This window comes from Canis lupus, chromosome 8, assembly GCF_048164855.1.
Source record: "Canis lupus baileyi chromosome 8, mCanLup2.hap1, whole genome shotgun sequence".
Classification (NCBI taxonomy): domain Eukaryota; kingdom Metazoa; phylum Chordata; class Mammalia; order Carnivora; family Canidae; genus Canis; species Canis lupus.
The window spans coordinates 68,893,175-68,915,182 of record NC_132845.1 but is presented as its reverse complement, the minus strand read 5'-3'; the positions used below and the strand labels follow the sequence as shown (position 1 = coordinate 68,915,182).

At 53.1% G+C, this 22,008-nt stretch overlaps 2 protein-coding genes across 6 annotated transcripts; both read left to right on the top strand.

The window, feature by feature from the left end:
- Positions 1–14,905: 14,905 nt before the first annotated feature.
- Positions 14,906–21,979, top strand: ACHE (acetylcholinesterase (Yt blood group)). Of its 5 annotated transcripts, none has more exons than XM_072837296.1 (6): positions 14,906–15,022; positions 16,150–16,350; positions 16,655–17,735; positions 18,123–18,607; positions 19,381–19,550; positions 20,443–21,979. In XM_072837296.1, the coding sequence occupies exons 3-6, from the start codon at positions 16,677–16,679 to the stop codon at positions 20,562–20,564; spliced, it is 1,836 nt and encodes a 611-aa protein (XP_072693397.1). In that variant the 5' UTR covers positions 14,906–15,022; positions 16,150–16,350; positions 16,655–16,676; the 3' UTR covers positions 20,565–21,979. The 5 variants fall into 5 exon arrangements, with proteins under 5 accessions (XP_072693397.1, XP_072693396.1, XP_072693394.1 ...); XM_072837295.1 differs by having other exon boundaries at positions 16,652–17,735; XM_072837293.1 differs by lacking the exon at positions 16,150–16,350 and having other exon boundaries at positions 14,911–15,022.
- On the top strand, positions 21,132–21,979 carry UFSP1 (UFM1 specific peptidase 1). The gene has a single exon (XM_072837300.1). It carries the CDS (start codon positions 21,132–21,134, stop codon positions 21,858–21,860), a length of 729 nt encoding a protein of 242 aa, XP_072693401.1. The 3' UTR covers positions 21,861–21,979.
- Positions 21,980–22,008: the final 29 nt, after the last annotated feature.

Below are 22,008 nucleotides of genomic sequence, written 5' to 3'. Positions count from 1 at the left end.
TACCCCCCACCAAGAACCAGCAAAACTGGATGAAGAATACACTTGGTCAAGACCTTGGACTCTGGAGTCTGGGGCTGGCTCTCACTGTCTCTCCTTAGTTTCAGTCCCAGCTTCAGGAGAGGGAGGTGAAAACTTGTTCTCACTCCCTCTGCCCCTTGCTCTTCCCTCTCTCCATCCTGCCCTTAGCATGACTTGGGCTGAGACCCTATAACCAAAGCTATGGGAACAATGCAGCATTCAATCAGAAGTCATTTTAGAGGCACCTGGGTGACTCAGTCTGTTAAGCGTCTGCCTTTAGCTCAGGTGATGATACCAGGGTCCTGGGATTGAACCCTGTATTGGGCTCCCTGCTCAGCAGAGAGACTGCTTCTCCCTCTCCCTCTGCTACTCTCCCTGCGTGTTCTCTCTCTCTCTCGCTCTCTTTCTCTCTCTCTCTCTGTCAAATAAATAAATAAAATATTTTTAAGTCATTTTAATATCTGAGGATCTGGGCCAGGTCCCAGAAAAAAAAAATACAGATGGCCAGTGGAAATAATCAAACAAAAGGATGTTTTGACCCAGAAGATTAGCAACTACTAGGAAGTTTGAGTCCACTCAGTGTTGGGAAACTTGTGAAGAATACTCTTACTCAGTGGGTGGGAGTGTAAATGTGTCGGCCTACTCTAAAAAGGCAATTTGGTGACATCTATTAAAATTTTAAATGCATGCTCAAGGACCCAGTAATTCCACCATGCTATCTCTGTGTTCAAGAAGTACTTCACAGGGCAGCCCTGGTGGCTCAGCGGTTTAGTGCCACCTTCAGCCCAGGGCGTGATCCTGGAGACCCAGATCAAGTCCCACGTCGGGCTCCCGGCATGGAGCCTGCTTCTCCCTCTGCCTGTGTCTCTGCCTCTCTCTCTCTCTCTCTCTGTGTCTCTCATGAATGAATAAGTAAAATCTTAAAAAAAAAAAAAAAAGAAGTACTTCAAAGAGGCATTCACAAGGATGCCATCCAGTTTATTGAGATTCCAATAGAAACTGGAAACAACCTACACATCCCTCAATAGGAATCTAGAATGACTATGAAATAGTCACACTATAGACTACCATGCTTGAATCAGAAAGAATAGTACCCTAAGGGACAGATTCTCAGATTGGCTTGTTCAGTGAAACCAACGGACACAGTTCTGTTAAAACCCACACACATATGTATTTCCTATGAATACACACACATACACAAACACACAGGTAAGTGCATTCAAAATTTGAAGAAAAAAAAAGCTCACCTGCCCCAATAACAGGGTTAAAATTAATTCAGAGAAGAGAGAAGGAACTAAGATTCAAATGATAATCAGAGAACACAGAGAACATTAGCTCTATCTATAGTTTTCAATTTTTACTTTGACGAAGATTCTCTCCTTGAGCAAACTCTAACCAGGCTCCCCTGAGCCCTCTTCCCAACTAAGCCTCAACCCTGACCTATAAAGACTTGAACCATCACTAACCCTGTTCTAAGGGCTCAAGGTCACATCCCTAGGCTGACCCCATTCTCCCTTAAAGTGCCTGCCTGAGAAAACTCAAGGCCACCAGAAGAATTTACTGTTTGTCCCAGCCAACACCCGAAGATAGGGCCCCTGCCTCCCAGCCTCTGGGAAAGGGTAATAGCCTAACTTTGTTAAGCACCAGTTAGCAAACCCAGATGGGTTTCAAATGGACCACATTGAGCAGCCTGGGTGGCTCAGCAGTTTAGCGGTTAGCGCCATCTTAGGTCCAGGGCCTGATCCTGGAGACACGGGATTGAGTCCCTTGTGGGCTCCCTGCATGGAGCCTGCTTCTCCCTCTGCCTGTGTCTCTGTCTCTGTCTCTGTCTCTCTCTGTCTCTCTCTCTCTGTGTCTTTCATGAATAAATAAATAAAATCTTTAAAAAAATAAAATAAAATCTTAAAAAAAAGAGGCCCTGATTATCCAGAGGAAGCTGAGGAGACATCCCCTACTCTTCTTGTAATTGTTCACTCCCACAGTCACCTGAGCTGCACTCCCTCCCTCCCCACCTCCCTCACTCTCCCTTAAATCATCCAGTGACCTCTGTGCAAACTGGAGTTCGGTTCATGCTGGACTCTTTCCTATTGCAAAAGTATGTTACTGGTTAAAATCTGTCCTTACCACTTTAACTAGGGTCTGGCTTAGTTTATCCTTGACAACTTGAATATGATATTATGCTTTTGAGAGTAATGTAAAAATAATTTAGAAGAGGATTCTGGGAGCACCTCGGTGGCTCAGCCGGTTGAGTGTCCCACTCTCGATTTCAGCTCAGGTCATGACCTTGGGGTCTTGAGATCAAGCCCAGCATCTGGCTCCCCACTCAGTGGAGAGTCTGCTTTGAGATTCCCTCCCTCCCACTCCTCCCATTCATGCTCTCTCTCTCTCTCTCAAATAAATAAATAAATCAAGAAGAAGAAGAAGAAGAAGAAGAAGAAGAAGAAGAAAAAAAAGAAGAAGAAGAAGAAGAAGAAGAAGAAGAAGAAGAAGAAGAAGAAGAAGAAAAAGAAGAAGAAGGAGGAGGGAGGAGGAAGGAGGAAGAGGAGGAGGAGGAGAGGGGGAAGGGGAGGGAAGGGAGAGAGAGGGAAGAGAGAGGGAGGAGGGGGAGAGGAGGGGGAGGAGGAGGGGGAGGATTCTGGAGACTTGGATCAGGAACCAGGACTCCATCTCCCCACCTAGGTAACAACTGCAATGGCACTGGCACAATCTATCTGATGTAACACTTTGATCACTGATTACAGCTTCTGATAACAAAGGTATAGACAGAGGCAAACAGCCATTTTTACAAGCCCCTCCCCACCATTTGAAATTAGTTCCAAGGGATTTAAAAAACTGACCTTCCCCCCCCCCCACTTCAGTCTTTGCTTTTTCCCTCTTTGGGAGTTGCACATTAAAGACTAGGACATTCAGAAACAATTGCATATGTGGGGAAAATTAGAAAATGACCATGTGCTCAGGAAAAGAATTAGAACAAATCTAAGAAGATCTTAGTGTATACCTTCTGCCCAAGCACAGAGACACACAATAACCAACAAAAACAATAATAGAAAACTCTGAGGAAGAAGGAGAACCTGAGTTCCAGAGTTAACCACACCATTAGATTCAAATATTCTGTGTCTAACAACAACAACAACAACAACAACAAATCACAAGGCATACAAAGAAACAGGAAAGCAGGGACGCCTGGGTGGCTCAGCAGTTGGGCATCTGCCTTCAGCTCAGGGCATGATCCTGAAGTCCTGGGATCAAGTCCCACATCGGGCTCCCCGCATGGAGCCTGCTTCTTCCTCTGCCTGTGTCTCTGCCTCTCTCTGTGTGTCTTTCATGAATAAATAAATAAAATATTTTAAAAATAATTTTTAAAAAAGCTGAAGAATGACGAGGGGTACGGGTCTCTCTCCAAGGTCCCACCATTGTCACAGGTACTTGGGGAGAGATATAAATCCAGGAAAATACAGGCTGGGACTGTCCTTCAAAAGCCAAGGTTTAGGGACAAAGTGTAAAGATAAGGCCAGGAGCAGGTCACTCCTTTTCTCCTCATGAATGAGTCAAGCTTGCTGAAAAGGTTAAGATATGTGTGCTCACCATCCCCTCCACTGTGTCATAATCTGAATTATGATAGCAATTATCATGGATGGTGTCAGGGGATAGGAGTCAAGGTGCAGACCAGAGTTATCTCTGAAGTCATGATAGGTGGGGGAGGGGGCATCGATTTGCATGAAGGCAAATAAAAAGCTGATATTGGCTTTGTGACAAGTGAAAGGCAGTGATGGTTGGCATATTAGGAAAGATCAGGAAATGCTGGATAAACAATCCTAAAGACTCGGTATCTTCCAACAGCAGACGCTTCTTTCTCACTTACGCTACTTGCCCATCCTAACATCTGTGCTGTTCATTCAGGGACCCAGACTGATGGAGCAGCCCCTATCTGGGACACTGCCAGTCCCATAGTGGTGGGAAATGACAGATGACAAAATCATGAGCTGCCTCCTAAAGCTTCTTTCCAGACATGACATCACACACCTTCCACCCACATTCTGTTGGCTAAAGCAAGTCGTATGGTTGCCCTGAGTCTGATGGACAAGAATGTAAAATCCTTCATCAGGGAGAGGCACCACACATCTGATGCCAAGCCTGCTATCAGTGACTCCGGAAGCTATCATCCACCCCAGGGAGGGAAAGCAAATATACTGAACAATAACACAACCTGCCACCGCTGGGATCCTGGCAGTAGCTATGGTTTATGCTAATCAAGAGTCATCAGTGGGGCGCCTGGGTGGCTCAGTTAAGCGTCCAACTCAGGTCATGATCTCAGGGTTGTGAGATTGAGCTCTGCACTGACTCCGCACTGAGTGTGGAGTCTGCTTAAGATTTCCTCTCTCCTTCTCCCTCTGCCCCACCCACCTACCTTGTCCCTCTCTCAAAAAAAAAAAAAATTTTTTTTTAAAGAGCCATCAGCGACATTGGCATACAGGATCAAACCTCTGATGTGTCTTTTTTTTTTTTTTTTTTTTTTTTTTAGATTTTGTTTATTTGAGAGAGAGAGACAGAGAGACAGAGAATGAGTGGAGGGAAGATCAGAGGAAGAGGGAGAAGCAAGCTCCCCACTAGCAGGGAGCCTGATGCAGGGCTCCATCTCAGGACCTCCAGATCATGACCTGAGTGGAAGGAAGACGCTTAATCAACTGAGCCACCCAGGTACCCACCCCCTGCAGCAGGTCTTTGTGTGCTTCTTAAAGCAGTGTTAATGGAGATGATAGAATTAAGGGTTCTGGTGGGCTCAACCCAGTAGTCAGGGTTATGGCAGAACCACCCATAGTGAAGGAGAAGAAAGTACTATAATGGAGAAGTTATGCTTGAAAAGTGGGGAGAGGGAGGGACCTCCCAGAACTGAGGAGATTTGACAATGTGCTCATAGAAGCACCAGAATTGAATACTATCGATGGGAAGGAGGGGATCCCTGGGTGGCTCAGCAGTTAAGCGTCTGCCTTCGGCCCAGGGCCTGATCCTGGAGTCCTGGGACCAAGTCCCACATCGGGCTCCCTGCATGGAGCCTGCTTCTCCCTCTGCCTGTGTCTCCGCTTCTTTCCCTGTGTGTGTCTCTAATGGATAAATAAATAAAATCTTTTTAAAAAATGGGAAGGAGGTACTTTCAACACTGGGTCCTGTGCCAATACAGAAAATGGTGTGAGAAGCCGAGATGGTAGCACCTAGCATCACTTCTGGACATTCTGTAGAAGAGATAAGACAGCAATGGAAAGAATTTTAGTACTGATCTTTCACGGGTAGAACATGATATTTCACATCTTAAAATAGGTTAATATTGAGGATAACAATCAATTCACAGAAGAATATATATAATTTGACTCCATAATGCAAATTTTTAAAGGCTAATCTAAATGATATTTTTAAATTTTTTTCTAAAGATTTTACTTATTTATTCATGAGAGACAGAGAGAGGCAGAGACATAGGCAGAGGGAGAAGTAGGCTCCCTGCAGAAACCCAGTGAGGGACTCCGTCCTGGGACCCTAGGATCATGACCTGAGCAGAAGGTAGACGCTCAACCACTGAGGCGCCAAGGTGCCCCAGGGTGTAGAGATTTTTTTTTAAGATTTATTTATTTATTCATGAGAGACGCAGAAAGAGCAAGGCAGAGACACAAGCAGAGGAAGAAACAGGCTCCTCACAGGGAGCTTGATGTGGGACTAGATCCCGGATCCTGGGATCACGTCCTGAGCCAAAGACAGATGCCCAATCTTTGAGCCACCCAGGCATCCCTAGGTTTGTTTGTTTTTTTTTTAATAAATAAATAAAAGATTTTTACAACAAAAATATGTTGAGTCTCCTAAAATTAATGTATACATTCAATGCAATTTTAATGAAGATCCCAACAGGGTTGAATTTTCTTCATGGACACAATTACCTTAAAGCCCATGTAGGTGAATAAATGTCTAAGGATATACTGGAAAATTGTGAAAAATAATTGTAAGGAGGCTTGCCTCATCATATATTAAAATTTATGACAAGAAAAAACAAAACCAAAAAGTTAAAACAAAACCCAAAAAGCATATTTTAAGTTTTAAAAGCATATCATAAAATGACTGCAATCCAAACAGTATAATGTTATGATAAGAATGAGCAATAGGGCAGCCCCGGTGGCTCAGTGGTTTAGCGCTGCCTTCAGCCTGGGGTGTGATCCTGGAGACCCAGGATCGAGTCCCACATGGGGCTCCCTGCATGGAGCCTGCCTCTCCCTCTGCCTGTGTCTCTGCCTCTCTCTCTGTGTGTGTCTCTCATGAATAAATAAAATAAAATAAAATAAAATAAAATAAAATAAAATAAAATAAAAGGCAAGCTCAATCAAAAATATAAGAAAAAAATAAACTTTCTAGAGAAAAATCTAAGAGGCTCTTCATATAACTTGAGAGCTGAGGAAAATATTTTATTTATTTTTTGTTGTTTTTTTTAATAAATTAATTTTTTATTGGTGTTCAATTTACCAACATACAGAATAACACCCAGTGTAAGGAAAGTATTTTAAATGAGAAACCCCGGGATCCCTGGGTGGCGCAGCGGTTTAGCGCCTGCCTTTGGCCCAGGGCGCGATCCTGGATACCCGGGATCGAATCCCACGTCGGGCTCCCGGTGCATGGAGCCTGCTTCTCCCTCTGCCTATGTCTCTGCCTCTCTCTCTCTCTCTGTATGACTATCATAAATAAATAAAAATTATTAAAAAAAAAAAAAAAACAATGCCTAAGCCTGTGAACTGTACAAAAATGGGCATGGGCTAGAAGGCTATAAGTAAAAAAAATAAATGAGAAACCCCATTTCAAAATTCCACTTTTCTACTACAAAAGTAAAATTCCACTTTTCTACTACATAAAAATGCAACATTTTTTTTTATGAGGGAAAGATATTAAAACAATACAAAGTAGAAAAAGAATACATTGGGGAAAACTTTTGCAATGTGGATGACAGATAATAGGTTAGTATCTGTAATATACAAAAAGCATTTACAGGGGCACCTGGTGGCTCAGTGGTTGAGCATCTGCCTCAGCTCAACCTTCATCCTGGGCTCCTGGGATCAAGTCCCACATTGGGTGCCCGGCAGGGAGCCTGCTTCTCCCTCTGACTATGTCTCTGACTCTCTCTGTGTGTCTTTCGCGAATAAACAAATAAAATATTTTTTAAAAGCATTTACAAATTTATATTTAAAAAACACATATTGGAGATCTCTGGGTGGTTCAGCGGTTGAGTGCCTGCCTTTGGCCCAGGGCATGATGGTGGAGTCCCAGGATTGAGTTCCACGTCAAGCTCCCTGAGTGGAGCCTGCATCTCCCTCTGCCTGTGTCTCTGTGTGTGTGTGTGTGTGTCTCATGAATAAATAAATAAAATCTTTTTAAAAATAAATAAATAAAAATTAAAAACACATATTGGAGGCCCCTGGGTGGCTCAGACAGTTAAGCAGCAGACTCTTGATTCGGGCTCAGGTCACGATCTCAAGGTCCTGTGAGCAAGTCCTCCTCTAGGCTCTGGGCTCAACGAGGAATCTGCTTTGTGATCCTCTTTCTTCCCCTGCCCCTCCTGCTCTCTCTCTCTCTCTCTCTCTTTCTCTCTCTTTCAAATAAATAAATAAATATTCTTAATAAAACACAAATTGCTCAACCCTATCCGCATGGGCACTGTATATTTAATGTCTCCAAAGATACTTTCAGGATTAACAGTATGCTTTTTGTTCATTATTTAAATGTTCTGTAGTACATTTTTGTTTTGTTTTGTAATTGAGACATAATTGACATACATTATATTAGTTTCAAGTGTACACCATAATGATTCAGTATATGTATATACTGGAAGTGCTGCTGTTTGTAGTGGGCATGATGGCTTCAAGGTTGCTTCACAGAGTTGGAACACTAATGCACAGGATCTCAGGGACCGCAGTCTTAATGGAGCCACTGCTCCATGGCATCTGGAGATGGTGTTCCTACTGATGATGGGCAGACAACTGGGCTGGAGAGGGAGGTTATGATGGCTGCACAGAAGGGACTGGACCCATACAAGATGCTAGCCCCAAAGGCAGCTTCAGGCACCATGGGAGACCCTTAGTCCCCATCTATCACCAATAAGTGAATAGTGGTCTGCAACCATGAGGACAATACTGCCACCATCTGCTTCTGGCTGCACAACGTTGAGACTCAGCCATGCCCTAGCTATGGAACCCATGACAAGCTGGTGCCCCACCAGCTGACCCACTGAGCCTTAGCACTAACTTACTCAAAATGTGCTGTAAAGTTTCTTCTTTCCAATAAAGACTAACCATTGCATTGGCTGCTTCTCCCATAAAATAAATAAATATATTTTTATATAAATATATATATATATAGTGAAATGATTACCACAATAAGTGTAGTTAATATCTATCACTACACATAGTTAAACAGATTTTGTTCTTGTGATGAGAACTTTTAAGGTCTATTCTCCTAGAAACTTTCTTTTTTTTTTTTTTTTAAGATTTCATTTATTTATTCCTGAGAGACAGAGAGAGAGAGAGAGACGCAGAGACACAGGCAGAGGGAGAAGCAGGCTCCATGCAGGAAGCCCAATGTGGGACTCGATCCCAGGTCTCCAGGATCACGCCCTGGGCCAAAGGCAGGCGCTAAACCGATGAGTCACCCAGGGATCCCTTCTTAGTAACTTTCAGATATGAAGTACAGCATTGTTAACCATAGTCACCATGTCACATAGTCACATCCTCAGGACTTACTTATTTTGTAACTGGAAGTTTGTACCTTTTGACCCACTCCACTCATTTCACCCACCTGGCAACCCCCACTTCTGGCAACCACCAATCTGTTCCCTGTATCAATGAGATCAGTTTTGTTTTATTGAGGTTTTTTAGATTCTACATATATGTGAGATCATATGGTACCTATCTTTCTCTATTTCATTTGGCATAATGGCCAGAAGGTTTATGCGTGTTGTTGCAAATGGCAGGATTTCCTTCCTTTCTATGGCCGAATACCTTGTTTGTGTTTGTGTGTGTGTGTGTGTGTGTGTGTGAGAGAGAGAGAGAGAGAGAGAGAGAGAGAGAGATTTTCTTTATCCATTCATCCATCAATGGACATGGGTTGTTTCCATGTCTTGGCTACTGTAAATAGCCAAGTGAACATGGGGTTGCAGATATCTTTTTAAGTTTTTGTTTTTGTTTCCTTTGATAAACCCCCAGAAGTGGGATTGCTGGATCATATGGTAGTTTGATTTTTACTTTTTGAGGGAACTATACTGTTTCCATAGTGCCAGTTCACACCCCCAACATTACACAAGCATTCCTTTTTCTCCACATCCTCACCAACTCTTGTTATTTCTTGTCTTTCTGAGGATAGCCATTCTAACAGGTGCAAGTTAAGATCTCATTGCAGTTTTGATTTGCATTTCCCTGATGCTGGGTGATATTGAGCATCTTTACATATACTTTGCAGTCATCTGTATGTCTGTAGTATGTCTATGATATAGGAACATCATGGGCAAAATGTCTTTCAACATATTTTTTGAAACTCTGTTTCCATGTGAAGTTTATTCCATATGAAATTTTTCCCATGAATCCTCTGTGTGTGTGTCTCTCTCCTTGTTTGTTTTATGCAGGCAGAGTGTTTCCTACAATAAAACCAAGTGTTTAGGGGCACCTGGGTGGCTCAGTGGTTGAGCATCTGCCTTCGGCTCAGGTCATGATCCTGGGGTCCTGGGATCAAGTCCCACATTAGGCTCCCCATGGGGAACCTGCTTCTCTCTCTATGTCTCTGCCTCTTTCTGTGTCTCTCATGAGTAAATAAATAAAATCTTTTTTTAAAAAAATGGTAAGCATGAGGGTAAACACACTCCTGGTGAATTACAGGATACGTTTCACTCCTTTTGGACCATTACGGCTCATGGGTGGAGACCAACCCGAGAATTGTGCTGATGTCTGCAATTTTTTTGTTGATTCAACATTTACTTGTTTAAAGAGGGAGGAGAGGGCAGAGAGACTCTTAAGCAGGCTCCATGTCTAGGGCAGAGCCCAATGTGGGGCTCGATCTCATAACCCTGAGATCATGACCTGAACCAAAATCAAAGTCAGATGCTCAACTGTCTGAGCCACCCAGGTGCCCCCTGATGTCTGTAACGAATCAGTTGGGGCACAAGGGTATGACACTCCCACTTGACCTTCCCCCCAGCCAGAGAAAGGGTGAGGATAAACCAAAGGATGTTTGATGAACTGCATGGGGAATACTGTAAACCGGTTAGATATTCAACAGAATTGTGAAACTAAAATGAGTCTATCCAGAGACAGGCTAAAAGTTGTGTGAAATGCTCAAAACCAGCAAAAAAGGGGGAAAGGGTATAAATAGGATGGATAGTTGATTCCCAGCAGGACTCATGCATAACGATGTAACTTTGATCAAGTGTGAATTTTAGGCCAAGGTGCAGAACGGGTCAGAGGATTGGGTGAAGAGAGGGAAGGAGAGTTTCTTGCATGGCTGCTGTTCCCAGTTCTTCAGGTCAACGACCCCGCTTATTGGGGATAGGGGCAGTGGCTTCACCAGGCGCCTCCAGCCATAAGCAGCGGGCATCCCCTGAGGACATCTGGAACCAACGCCTCGCCTTGCTTGCACGCAGGGATGGTGGGAGGGCCCTGGTCCGGGCGCTGCGCCGCCTGAGCCAGAGCCGGGCCGCCCTCACCCCCACTCCTGCGCGCTCACCTTGACCGCCGCTCCTCTGGCAGCTCGCCACGTAGACGCTCAGCGCCACCACCTGCGGCAGCACCAGTAGCAGAGGCGCGGCCCCGCCAGGTCTTCACCCAGCGCCCTCCAGCGGATGGCCCTAGAAACTGCGTTTCCTTGGAGAAGCAGCTGGTGGCGGGGAGGGGCAGCGGTGTCAAAGGTCACAAAAAAATCCCAGGGTGTGGCCAATGCAATATAAACCGAAGTGCTGTACGATTTCCAAGCAATGTCCTTAAAGGGAGAAGTGATGCTCTTCATCAGTCCTTCCTCCTGCCTGCTGGCTGGAATGCAGATGTGATGACTGATGCATCAGCAGCCATATTACACCATATAGTGGAGCTATCTGCTAAAGATGTTTAAGTAACAAAATTCTGTGCAAAGGAACCTGGTCTCTGACATTTAAGGGTCCTCTGTCAATCCTGCATGGTGTACTTCTGGGTCTCCTTTACGTAAGAGAGAAATGTATCCTCATTGTATTTCATTCATGCCATTATTGTTTGGTTTTCTGTCTCATATAACTGAACTAAATCCTAACCAAAAAACAGAGGAGATAAAGAATCCTCTTTGTTGGCAGAGGTGGAGCAAGGATGTAATAGAAGTCGTGGTCCCCTGTGTTAACAAAAGTTAGGGTAAAGCTCAAGGTAAGAAGAGGACTGTTCCTGAAATTTCTATCCTTTTTTAAGAAGAGGTTCAAATCCTTGACCATCTCCCTTCGTGGCCAGAGGTGCCCCTGTTAGTTCTTGCACCCACAGCACCTTCTTCTGATCCACATGGTCTCAAGCCAATTTGGACTGAATGTGGGGAAGCCTAGTCCAGCATTGCTCCTCATGTGATCCATCTTCAGACCACCTCATGGGACTGCCCTAACGACTTGCTGAATCTACATACTTTAAGGACTCCATCCAACACCAGATGGATCAGTCCCTCTAGTGGACTCCATGATTTTTACGTACACTCAAGTCCAACCCACCATTTTACACATGGGGAAACTGAGGCCCAGGAAAGGCATGGGACTCTCCAGAAGTCTCACTGACAGCAGAGCACTGAGCAAGAACCCAGTAATCAGGAATTCCAGTCCAGGGTTAACTCCAATGCCATGTGGATCCTCTGTCCTGGCGCTCTCGGGTGGTCCCTTGCTAATTTAAAGACTGTCTGAGGGGCACCTGGATGGCTTAGTAGTTGAGCGTCTGCCTTTGGCTCAGGTCGTGATCCCAGGGTCCTGGGATCAAGTCCCGGATACGGCCCACGGCAGGGAGCCTGCTTCTCCCTCTACCAGTGTCTCTGGCTCTCTGTGTGTGTCTCTCATGAATAAATAAAATCTTAAAAAAAAAAAAAAAGACTGAGGTGGGACACAATCTGCATTGTCTCCTCCATCCTCACAATCCTGGGACAAACTGAGGCTGAGGACACATCTGTGGCCCCTCAGCACATTTCTGAGATTTGCTTACAGCTGCAGAGCCCTGGGTACACCTGCTTAAGTGGGAACAGGACCTGCATGCCCTAGAACTCCATGCAGACTTGCAGCTGGACATTCAACTGACCCCTCCCTGAGCCAGGGCCTAGGGAGACACATCAGGGGCTCTCCAGGAGCAGGACACCCTCCTGGGATCCCAACCTACCCCCTATCAGACCTGCCAGACCTGCCTGCTTTTCCTCCCATCTCCCTGTGCAGCCGTGCCCTGCCCTCCCAGCACCTGGAGAATAGGAAGGACAGTGTTGACATAAATGGCTGCATCTCTTCCTGCCCCAGATTCTCAAGCATCCTCAGATGCCACTTCCTCCTCCCTCTCCTACTAACTGAACTTCCATAGCCCACTCCTGCTCCTGGAAAGAATAAAGTTCTGACTTCAGAACACTGCACAACCTGCTTTGCCCTTACCTCCCATTGGTAACCCCTCAAGTACTGCCCCACTGTTGCCATGCCCAAGGAGGCAGGAACTCCCCTGGTCCTTGCTGTCAAGTCCAGCCCCTGCAGATGCTTTTGGGCACCTTTTCTGTTGGTGAAATCCATTTACTCCCACCCAGCTAAATATAGGGTCTTTTTTCCTGGGAGCTTCCAGCCCATCCTGGGTATCCTGTCCTTGACTCAAAAGCAGGTCCAGTCTGAGGTCAGCACTGACCTCTCCAAGGAGGTCTCTGCTGGGCCAGCTCCTACAACATGCTTTGTCCTTTGACTTTCAAAGCCAGTAAGGTATACTAGTTCGTAACTACTTGGGCTACAAGCTGTCCCTGTCCTCCCTAGGACCTCATGATTTAAAAAGCCACTTGCGTGGCACCGCCTGTTTTGGAAAGTGACAAGGAAACAAGCCCCCATCACTACCAGGGCCTTTTACAGGCCCCAAATCCCTACCACCTCGGGCCTGGAGCAGGCCTCTGCTCATTCATTCAGTTTGTTTTCATTATTCTAATAATTCATAATGACCATGCGCAGAAACCTGCCTCAGGTCCTTTTCTCCCGCAGCAACACCGACTGTTCACTTTTCTGTCCCCCACCCAAACCCACAGCCCTTATGCCTGCTCTTGAGGGAGTGGAGCTGGAGACGGGTCTGATCAGTGGGGAGCTCTCCACCAGTGGGTCCAGGACCTTGAAATCCGGATGCAGGGAGCCTCGGTGTCCTCGCGGGGCATCCGGGTTGCCTGAAGCCGGAAGGGCGGAAACGGTGGGCACAGACCGTGTGAGGCTCGTCTCCGCCAGCCCCAACCCGGTCCCCGTCTCTGACGCCCGAAGCGGCTCCCTTCGGCGCCACCTGGCGGCCGTCGCGCGCGAGCGGAGAGTGGACCCAGCGCGGGTCCACGGGCCTGTGGGGGCCAGTTCCCGCGGAGCGGGAGGGCTGGGGGCGCCCAGCGTGGGGAGCCGGGACCGCGCGGAACGGGGCGGGGAAGCTCTCTGGATTCGGGCGGACCGCACGACCCCCGCCGGGACCCGAGGAGACCCGGGGACGCCGGCCTCTAGCTGCAGCCCACCGGCGGCGGCCGCGGGGCGCCCGAGTCAACGTGCGCGCGCCCGCACGCCCCACGCAGCATCCCGCACCGCCGCGCGCGCGCACGCACGCCCCGAGGCTCGCCCGCGCAGGCCGGTCTCCCACGCAGCGGGCTGCGGGCGCCCGAGCCCCGGGTTCCCGGAGTGGAAGGCCGTTCCGAGGGGCGTACTCGTGCGGGCACACCGCTGCACGCTTTTCCACTCTCACCTCGGGCGTGGGGACGCCGCCACGGTCGCACTGTTCCCATGGGCGACCCCTGGAGGGCGGGTCGTGGGGGTCCGTGCGGCCCAGGCCCCTCGGAACAGGCTGGGGGCTTCCCGGGCCAGGCCGCTCCCACCTGCCGGCCGCAGCGGCCAATGAGAGCCTGGTCTGGTGATGTCATGCCCCGACCGGACCCTGGTGACGAAAGTCCCAGCTCACCCGTCAGGGAACCAGAGCAAACCCACCCGCGGGGGTTCCGGAAGTTTCCACTGCGGCAGCGGAGTGCGGCCTCACCCCGGAGCCTTGCGCGTGCCACCACGTCTTGCCTTCTGGGATGTCCCCGAGTCACCTCTCCCTTGCCCCGGGGGTCTTCTTCCGTGGGGCCCTCCTTCATGTCCATTAGTGATCTCACGTTCTCGTCTTCATTCCCACAGGTGTGCCCTCATCCCCCAGGAGTGCCCCACGTCACCTTTTCTCCGCCAGTACCACTCGGACCCCCGCGGGGTCCTCAGCCTCACTTTCACGTGCCGGTCCTCCCATGCCACCCTCGCTGTGTCGTGGCCAAGGATGTTCATTTATTGGGCCCCTGGTCCTGACTGAGGCTGTCAGGGTGTCCCAGTGCGTGTGTCCGTCCGTCTGTGAGTGTCGGTCACCGTTTGTCTGGAGCTGTCACTTGCCCGCGACTGGCCGTCTGCGTGTCTGTCTCCGCGGCTTCTGTCCGTCTGTCACTCTGCTCTGCGCTGCGGGGCTTTCGGTCGTGTCACCGTGTCTGTCCTTCAGTCGGCGTCTGTCACCGGAGTCCGTCCGGGCCCGGGGTCTCTGGGTCTCGGCTCGGACGGAGGGAGAGGGAGGGGAGGTGGCAGCCCGGGGAGGCGGGGAGGGGCGGGGGCGGAGACAGTGGGCGGGGGCGGGGGCGGGGGCGGGGGCGGGCGGGGGCGCCGCGGCCCGGAGGGGTGTGTGCGGGGGGCCGGAGGCGGCGGCTGTCAGAGTCGGCTCAGCCTGCGCCGGGGAACATCGGCCGCCTCCAGCTCCCGGCGCGGCCCGGCCCGGCTCGGCCGCCTCAGGTGAGTCTCCCGCCCCGGCCGGGACCCTCCCCCGGCCCGCCGCCCACTCCGCGTCCGGGAAAATGTGCGCTCCTGCAGGGATCCGGGCCCCCAAACGGGACGCCCACCGCGCCCCCGGGCCTGCCCAGCGACGCCCCCCGCCGCCCCACACTCATCCTTAACTCTTGCCTCGCCGCCGCATACTTAACGGTCGCCTGCGCGGGAGCCGGCACCCTGCGGGGCCATCGAGAGCCTCTGCTCTCGAATTCCTGTGGGGACCCCCGAGTGCCCCTTCCCCCGCCCGCCCCCAAGTCCGGGGCCACTGGAAGACGCCCCCTGCTCGGGGCGGAACCCGAGCTGCGCAGGTTGCTGGCGCCAGGCTGGCTCCCCTCCCTGCGGATCCCGCACCCCCAGCGCCCCTGCGTGGCGCCCAGCCGAAGCCCCCTCGGAGGCCCAGGCGTCCCCCTCCCACGGGGACTCCGTCCCTATTTTGGGGAAAGGGGAGGCTCAGCGGAAGCCCCGAGTTATAATTAGCCGCACTCGGGTTTCCTAGTTAATCCCCACCACCACCACCACCACCACCACCACCACCACCACCCCAGCCTCAGGGCGGCGGGTGGCTGGGTGAGAGGTGACCGCCGCGCGAGGGGGGAGTTCCGACCCGGGGAATTTTGATCCCTTGGCTGGAGACGCCGGAACCGCAGCAGCTGCTGCCCCAAAATAGCGCCCTCGCCCCTGCGGCCGGGGATCTCCTGAGCTCGGAGGACGCAGGCGTCTCGGTTCGCCCTCCAGACCCCTCCGCAATGCCCGCGAGCCTCCAGACCCCCGCCCCGAGTTCCCGGCTCCCGGACTCGGGGCGGGGAGCGCCTTCCTTTTCTCGGTCTCTACTGCCCCCCACTGGCGGCAGCGTGCCCCGGCAGCATCGGATGGATGGGGGACTCGAGTCCTGGGGGACTGGGGCTGGCGAGCCTAACCTCTAAGACTAGGCAAGGCGAGTGCGTAGCTAACCAGTACCCACGGGCACCGGCGCCCCATGCCAGACAGTGGAGGAGGAGAGGCAGGGTGGGGCAGAGTGTGCAGTAAGCAGGATTTGGGGTGCGCCGGGGCCTGTAGCTCCCACACCCTTGAATGCCCAACCCACTCTCTAGGGCCCCCCCATTCCCCCACCCCGACCCGGCCAACTCAGGAGAGGCTGCGCCTTCACGCCACCGCGAGCTTCCCCATCGGCGCCTCCGTCAGTGAGGGCCCCGCCCCTGACGGGTAGCTTGTGTGTGGATTGCGGCCTCTGGTGCGGTGGCCGCACTGCTCTGGCTGGGCCCAACCCAGTCCACCCAGCTGGAGCTTAGGAGGTGAGAGTGATGGGCCCTCTGTGAGGCAGGGGAAGGGATCACCTGGCAGGCCTCGCCTCTCTTCCCTTCGTTCTCTCACTCCTCTGTCTGGGTGGTGTGTGTGTGCTGGATCTCTGTCCCTTCTTGCTTCTCCCTGTCTCCCTGTGTCCTTGTCTCTGCCCGTCTCCCTCCCTCCATTTCTCTCCCCTCTCCCAACCTGCCCCACCTCCTCTGCAGCTCAGTGATAACCCCTGGTCAAGAGTGTTACCTAATCTCCCTCCTGGCAGCCTCAGGCCTTCACCCTCTGCCTTTCTTTCTCCAGCAGACGCCTGCCTGCCCTGGCAGCCATGAGGCCCCCCTGGTGTCCCCTGCACACGCCCTCCCCGGCTTCCCCAATCCTTCTCCTCCTCCTCTTCCTCTTGGGAGGAGGGGCAGAGGCTGAGGACCCAGAGCTGCTGGTAACAGTGCGTGGGGGCCGGCTGCGGGGCATCCGCCTAATGGCCCCCGGGGGCCCTGTCTCTGCTTTTCTGGGGATCCCCTTCGCAGAGCCACCTGTGGGCCCCCGTCGCTTTCTGCCACCAGAGCCCAAGCGGCCCTGGTCAGGGGTGCTGGACGCCACAGCCTTCCAAAGCGTCTGCTACCAATATGTGGACACCTTATACCCTGGCTTTGAGGGCACTGAGATGTGGAACCCCAACCGTGAGCTGAGTGAAGACTGCCTCTACCTCAATGTGTGGACACCATACCCCCGGCCTGCATCACCCACCCCTGTCCTCGTATGGATCTATGGGGGTGGCTTCTACAGTGGCGCCTCCTCCCTGGACGTATATGATGGCCGCTTCCTGGCCCAGGCTGAGGGGACCGTGCTGGTGTCCATGAACTACCGGGTGGGAGCCTTTGGCTTCTTGGCCCTGCCAGGGAGCCGGGAGGCCCCAGGCAACGTGGGTCTACTGGATCAGAGGCTGGCACTGCAGTGGGTGCAGGAGAATGTGGCCACCTTCGGGGGCGACCCAAGGGCAGTGACTGTGTTCGGGGAAAGCGCTGGTGCGGCCTCAGTGGGCATGCACCTGCTGTCCCCTCCCAGCCGGGGCCTGTTCCACAGGGCTGTGCTGCAGAGTGGAGCACCCAACGGCCCTTGGGCCACAGTGGGTGTGGGAGAGGCCCGCCGCAGGGCCACACTGCTGGCACGCCTGGTGGGCTGTCCCCCAGGGGGGGCCGGTGGCAATGACACAGAGCTGGTCGCCTGCCTGAGGACACGGCCAGCTCAAGACCTGGTGGACCACGAGTGGCATGTGCTGCCTCAGGAAAGTGTCTTCCGCTTCTCTTTCGTGCCTGTGGTGGATGGTGACTTCCTCAGTGACACCCCGGAGGCCCTCATCAGTGCTGGAGACTTCCACGGGCTGCAGGTGACTAGTGGCTGGAAGGGGTGAAGCTGGTTCCTCTAGGCTTGTTCTCCCCCACACAGCCCAACCCCTACTCCCCCACCCCCACCCCGGGACCCAGGCCCAGGCAAAAAGGCTTCTTGAGATCCAAATCCCAAAGGCCAGGGCTCCTGGCCTCATGGCCGCCCCCTCCTCCCTGAGAGCTCAGATCCCAGGGTGGCCAGTGGGGCAGAGAGAAAAGGAAACGTGGGTACATTTTCTTTCTCTCTGTCCCTTCCCCAACCTCATACTCTCTTCCTCCGTGGTGCTGGGGTCTATAACTATTGATCTCTCTGGCTCTTTGTTCATCTGTTTCTGTCTGCCTGTCTGTCTGTGCCCCCCCCCCCCCATCTCTCTATCCTGTCCTCCCAGGTGCTGGTGGGTGTGGTGAAGGATGAGGGCTCCTATTTTCTGGTTTACGGGGCCCCAGGCTTCAGCAAAGACAACGAATCTCTCATCAGCCGGGCCCAGTTCCTGGCTGGGGTGCGGGTCGGGGTCCCCCAGGCGAGTGACCTAGCTGCCGAGGCTGTGGTCCTGCATTACACAGACTGGCTGCACCCTGAGGACCCGGCACGCCTGAGAGAGGCCATGAGTGATGTGGTGGGTGACCACAACGTCGTGTGCCCCGTGGCCCAGCTGGCTGGACGCCTGGCTGCCCAGGGGGCTCGGGTCTATGCCTACGTCTTTGAACATCGCTCGTCCACGCTCACCTGGCCCCTCTGGATGGGGGTGCCCCACGGCTACGAGATCGAGTTCATCTTTGGGCTCCCTCTGGAACCCTCGCTAAACTATACCGCTGAAGAGAGAACCTTTGCCCAGCGACTGATGAGATACTGGGCCAACTTCGCCCGCACAGGGTCAGCAGTACTGAGGGGAGGAGGGCCTCCAGGAGCCAGAGAAGCAAGAGCAGAGGGGACAGAGAGAGAGGAAGACAAACAGGCAGACAGAAGGGGCCAGAGAGGGATGGAAACATTCACAAAAGAAAGGAGACAAAGAGGGAGACAGAATGACCAAGAAATATTGGAGAGGAAAGCAGGATGGCAAGTCCAGAAGAGACGAGGACAGAAAGGGAGGGAAGCGGAGCAAAGAGAGACAGGGAGACAAAGGAGTTATCACAGTACTTTGGGGCTTAAACTGTAGAGAGCTGGGTCTGGTTGGGCCAGTGGTGATTTTATTAGGCATGACATGCACACATGCATATATACGTATTCACACACCAGTTTACCTGTCCGAAGAAGGGGACCATAAATCCGACATCACGTGGGTGTTGTCAGATGCAAACAAGATGTTTGTAGAGCTAGAACTGAGCCCGCTTACAGAGTAAGGGCTCATAAATCCTAGTGATGCTTTAGATGGGAGAAACAAAGACAAAGGTGGAGCAGTAAAGCCCAGGGACAGGCAGAAAGAGGGAGAGCAAGAGGAAGGGGATGGCTCCAGACGATGGGGGATCCCGGAGACCAGAAAGAGGGGTTAACGAGGTGGGAAGCAAGGGATGCGTTCTCCCGGGAGCCTAAGAGGGCACGGGTCAAGAAACAGCCTGCCTCTTTCCTGCTCTCCATCTCCAGTCCACAGTCCCAAGGGAGGGCGGGGCCGGCTTGCTGGAGGCTAAGCCTTCCCTTTCCTTTCGAAGGGACCCCAATGACCCCCGGGACCCCAAAGTCCCGCAGTGGCCACCGTACACGGCGGGAGCGCAGCAGTACGTGAGCTTGAACCTCCGGCCGCTGGAGGTGCGCCGGGGGCTGCGCGCCCAAGCCTGCGCCTTCTGGAACCGCTTCCTACCCAAATTGCTCAGCGCCACCGGTAGGCAGGGGCCAGCGGGCAGGGGCCAGCGGGCAGGACGGGCGGAGGGCAGAAAAGGGGCGCAAACAGAGGGGAGTGGGAGCTGGCCGGGTGTAACCCCTCTTTTCCCAAAACCTCCCCCCCACCCCCCGCCGCCAGCCTCGAAGGCTCCCAGCACCTGCTCAGGCCCCGCCCACGGGGAGGCATCCCGGAGGTCCAGGCCCGGCCTTCCCCTGCCCCTTCTCCTCTTCTTCCACCTCTCCGGGCTCCTGCGGCTGTGACCATGGCCACTTACCCCTCCGGCCTCAGGGGCCCCTCCTCTAATGAGTGGTCGGACAGTGGGCAAGGGCTCTACTCAGGGATCTCCGACCCGAAGCACCCTCCCTCCTCAAACCAAGAAACTCAAATTGGCCAGGGCTGGGAGGGGGTGGTGATCTATGACTCGTCTCAGGGACCCACACGCCTTTGTTGTTGAAATGGAAACGAAAAAGCCAATTTTCTTTTTTATAAAATTATTTGGAGCTTGAGCCTGGTGTTGGGGGGCGGAGAGGAAGGGCCGGGAGCTAGATAGCACCCCCTAGTGGAGCTGTAACAGCCAACCATTTCTGTCTCTTCTTTTCCCCACCAATCCACGGATCCTCCGCCTTCTGATCCTTTCTGTCCCCCTGTCTTCCGGTCATTTCCTCCTCCCCCCACCTTCCTTCCCGCCATCCTTCTCTGGCCCCGCCCGCACTCTCATCCCTCCTCTGGTCTTTCGTCTTTCGCGTGTTTCTCCGATCCTATTTCCACCATCCTCGGTACCCTCCTCCTGCATTCTCCTTGTATCCTCCTGCACTGACGTCCCCCACCATGTACGTTCCCCGCTCTTCCCCTTGTCCTCCTCCAACCCACTTGCTGGGCGCCCTGGCCGCAGACACGCTGGACGAGGCGGAGCGCCAGTGGAAGGCCGAGTTCCACCGCTGGAGCTCCTACATGGTGCACTGGAAGAACCAGTTTGACCATTACAGCAAGCAGGATCGCTGCTCAGACCTGTGACCCAGACGGGACCCCCACGTCTTACCGCCCTGCTCGCCCCGCCCGGCCCCCTAGCTGTATATACTCATCTAAGGGCCGGGATATAACACAGAGGAGCCCTAGACCCTGTCCACCCTCCCCACCGACTATCCCCGGAGGCTCCCCGTCCTCTGCATGTCTCGGGCCGAGCCCCTCCCCCGCGGTGCCTTCGCCCCTCTGGGCCGCCAATAAACTGTTACAGCCACAGCAGTATGCGCGACTAGGGAGCGAGGAGCGGGCCGCAACCTCGGGGCTGAGTAGACGGAGGGGCGGGCGCGAGAGCCAGCCAAACTTGCCGATCTCTGTAGCCGGGCGGAGCGTGCGGCTCCCACCACCCAGCCCCGGCCGGGCCCTGCCCGCTCAGGAGGCGGAGCTCGCGCCAGCGCAGTAGCGACGGAGGCGCGGCGTGCATTGTGGGAGCCTGGAGGGTGGCGTCTTCCACGAGGCCGCGGCTCGCACTTCTGTGGCTGCGGGAGACCCGGCGAGCGTCCCCGGAGCCCGCGCGCCGGTCCTGCCTGCGGCTAGCTCAAGACCCCGAGTCGAGACGAAATGCGGGAGCCGGAGTCCCGTCCGAGCCGCCAGGACGACGCGTCCGTTCGGCCTCCCTCCCCGCCGCCTGCCCTGAAGCCCCTGAAGGACGTCCACCTGGGCCTAGCCCCGCCGGACCGCGGGCCCGCTCGCCTGGCCCTCCTCTCGGGCCACTACCTTTACTATCATTACGGCTGCGACGGCCTGGATGACCGGGGCTGGGGCTGCGGCTACCGCACTCTGCAGACGCTGTGCTCGTGGCCAGAGGGCTGGTCCGCGCGCGTGCCCGGGCTGGCCGCCGTGCAGGCGGCCCTGGAGGACATGGGCGACAAGTCCCCCGGGTTCCGGGGTTCCCAGAGCTGGATCGGTTGTGTAGAAGCCAGCCTCTGCCTCGACTACTTCGGAGGGCCCCAGGGGCGCCTGTGTCACATACCCCGTGGAGCAGGGCTTCAGGGAGAACTGGAGAAGCTCTACTCCCACTTCGCAGGGGGTGGGGGGCCTGTGATGGTTGGGGGAGATGCAGATGCACAATCCAAGGCCTTGCTGGGAGTCTGCCTGGGACCAGGCACGGAAGCCTATGTTCTGGTATTGGACCCTCACTTCTGGGGTGATCCAAAAAATCCCAGTGAACTACAGGCGGGTGGCTGGGTGGGATGGAGAGAAGTGGGCACAGCCTTTGACCCCAACTCCTTCTACAACCTGTGTTTGACGAGCCGCAACTCCCAACATCAACAGCATGCCCTGGACTGAGACTAGGGTCCCAGAACAGAGATAGTCTCTGGCCCCGAACACACTCCCCTATCCCCTTTTCTCAAAGATAAAAAAGCTTGCCTGGGCCCTTGGAATCAATAAAGTGGTGAAGCTCATAATCATGGCCCCAGCCAATCTTTGGGAGAAT

Excerpts from the sequence above, each read along its gene's own strand:
- ACHE (XM_072837296.1), top strand. The coding sequence starts at position 16,677 with ATGAGGCCCCCCTGGTGTCCCCTGCACACGCCCTCCCCGGCTTCCCCA. Across the intron at positions 17,736-18,122 it reads GAGACTTCCACGGGCTGCAG|GTGCTGGTGGGTGTGGTGAA; the intron begins GTGACTAGTGGC and ends CTGTCCTCCCAG. Across the intron at positions 19,551-20,442 it reads CAAATTGCTCAGCGCCACCG|ACACGCTGGACGAGGCGGAG; the intron begins GTAGGCAGGGGC and ends CCCTGGCCGCAG.
- UFSP1 (XM_072837300.1), top strand. The coding sequence starts at position 21,132 with ATGCGGGAGCCGGAGTCCCGTCCGAGCCGCCAGGACGACGCGTCCGTT.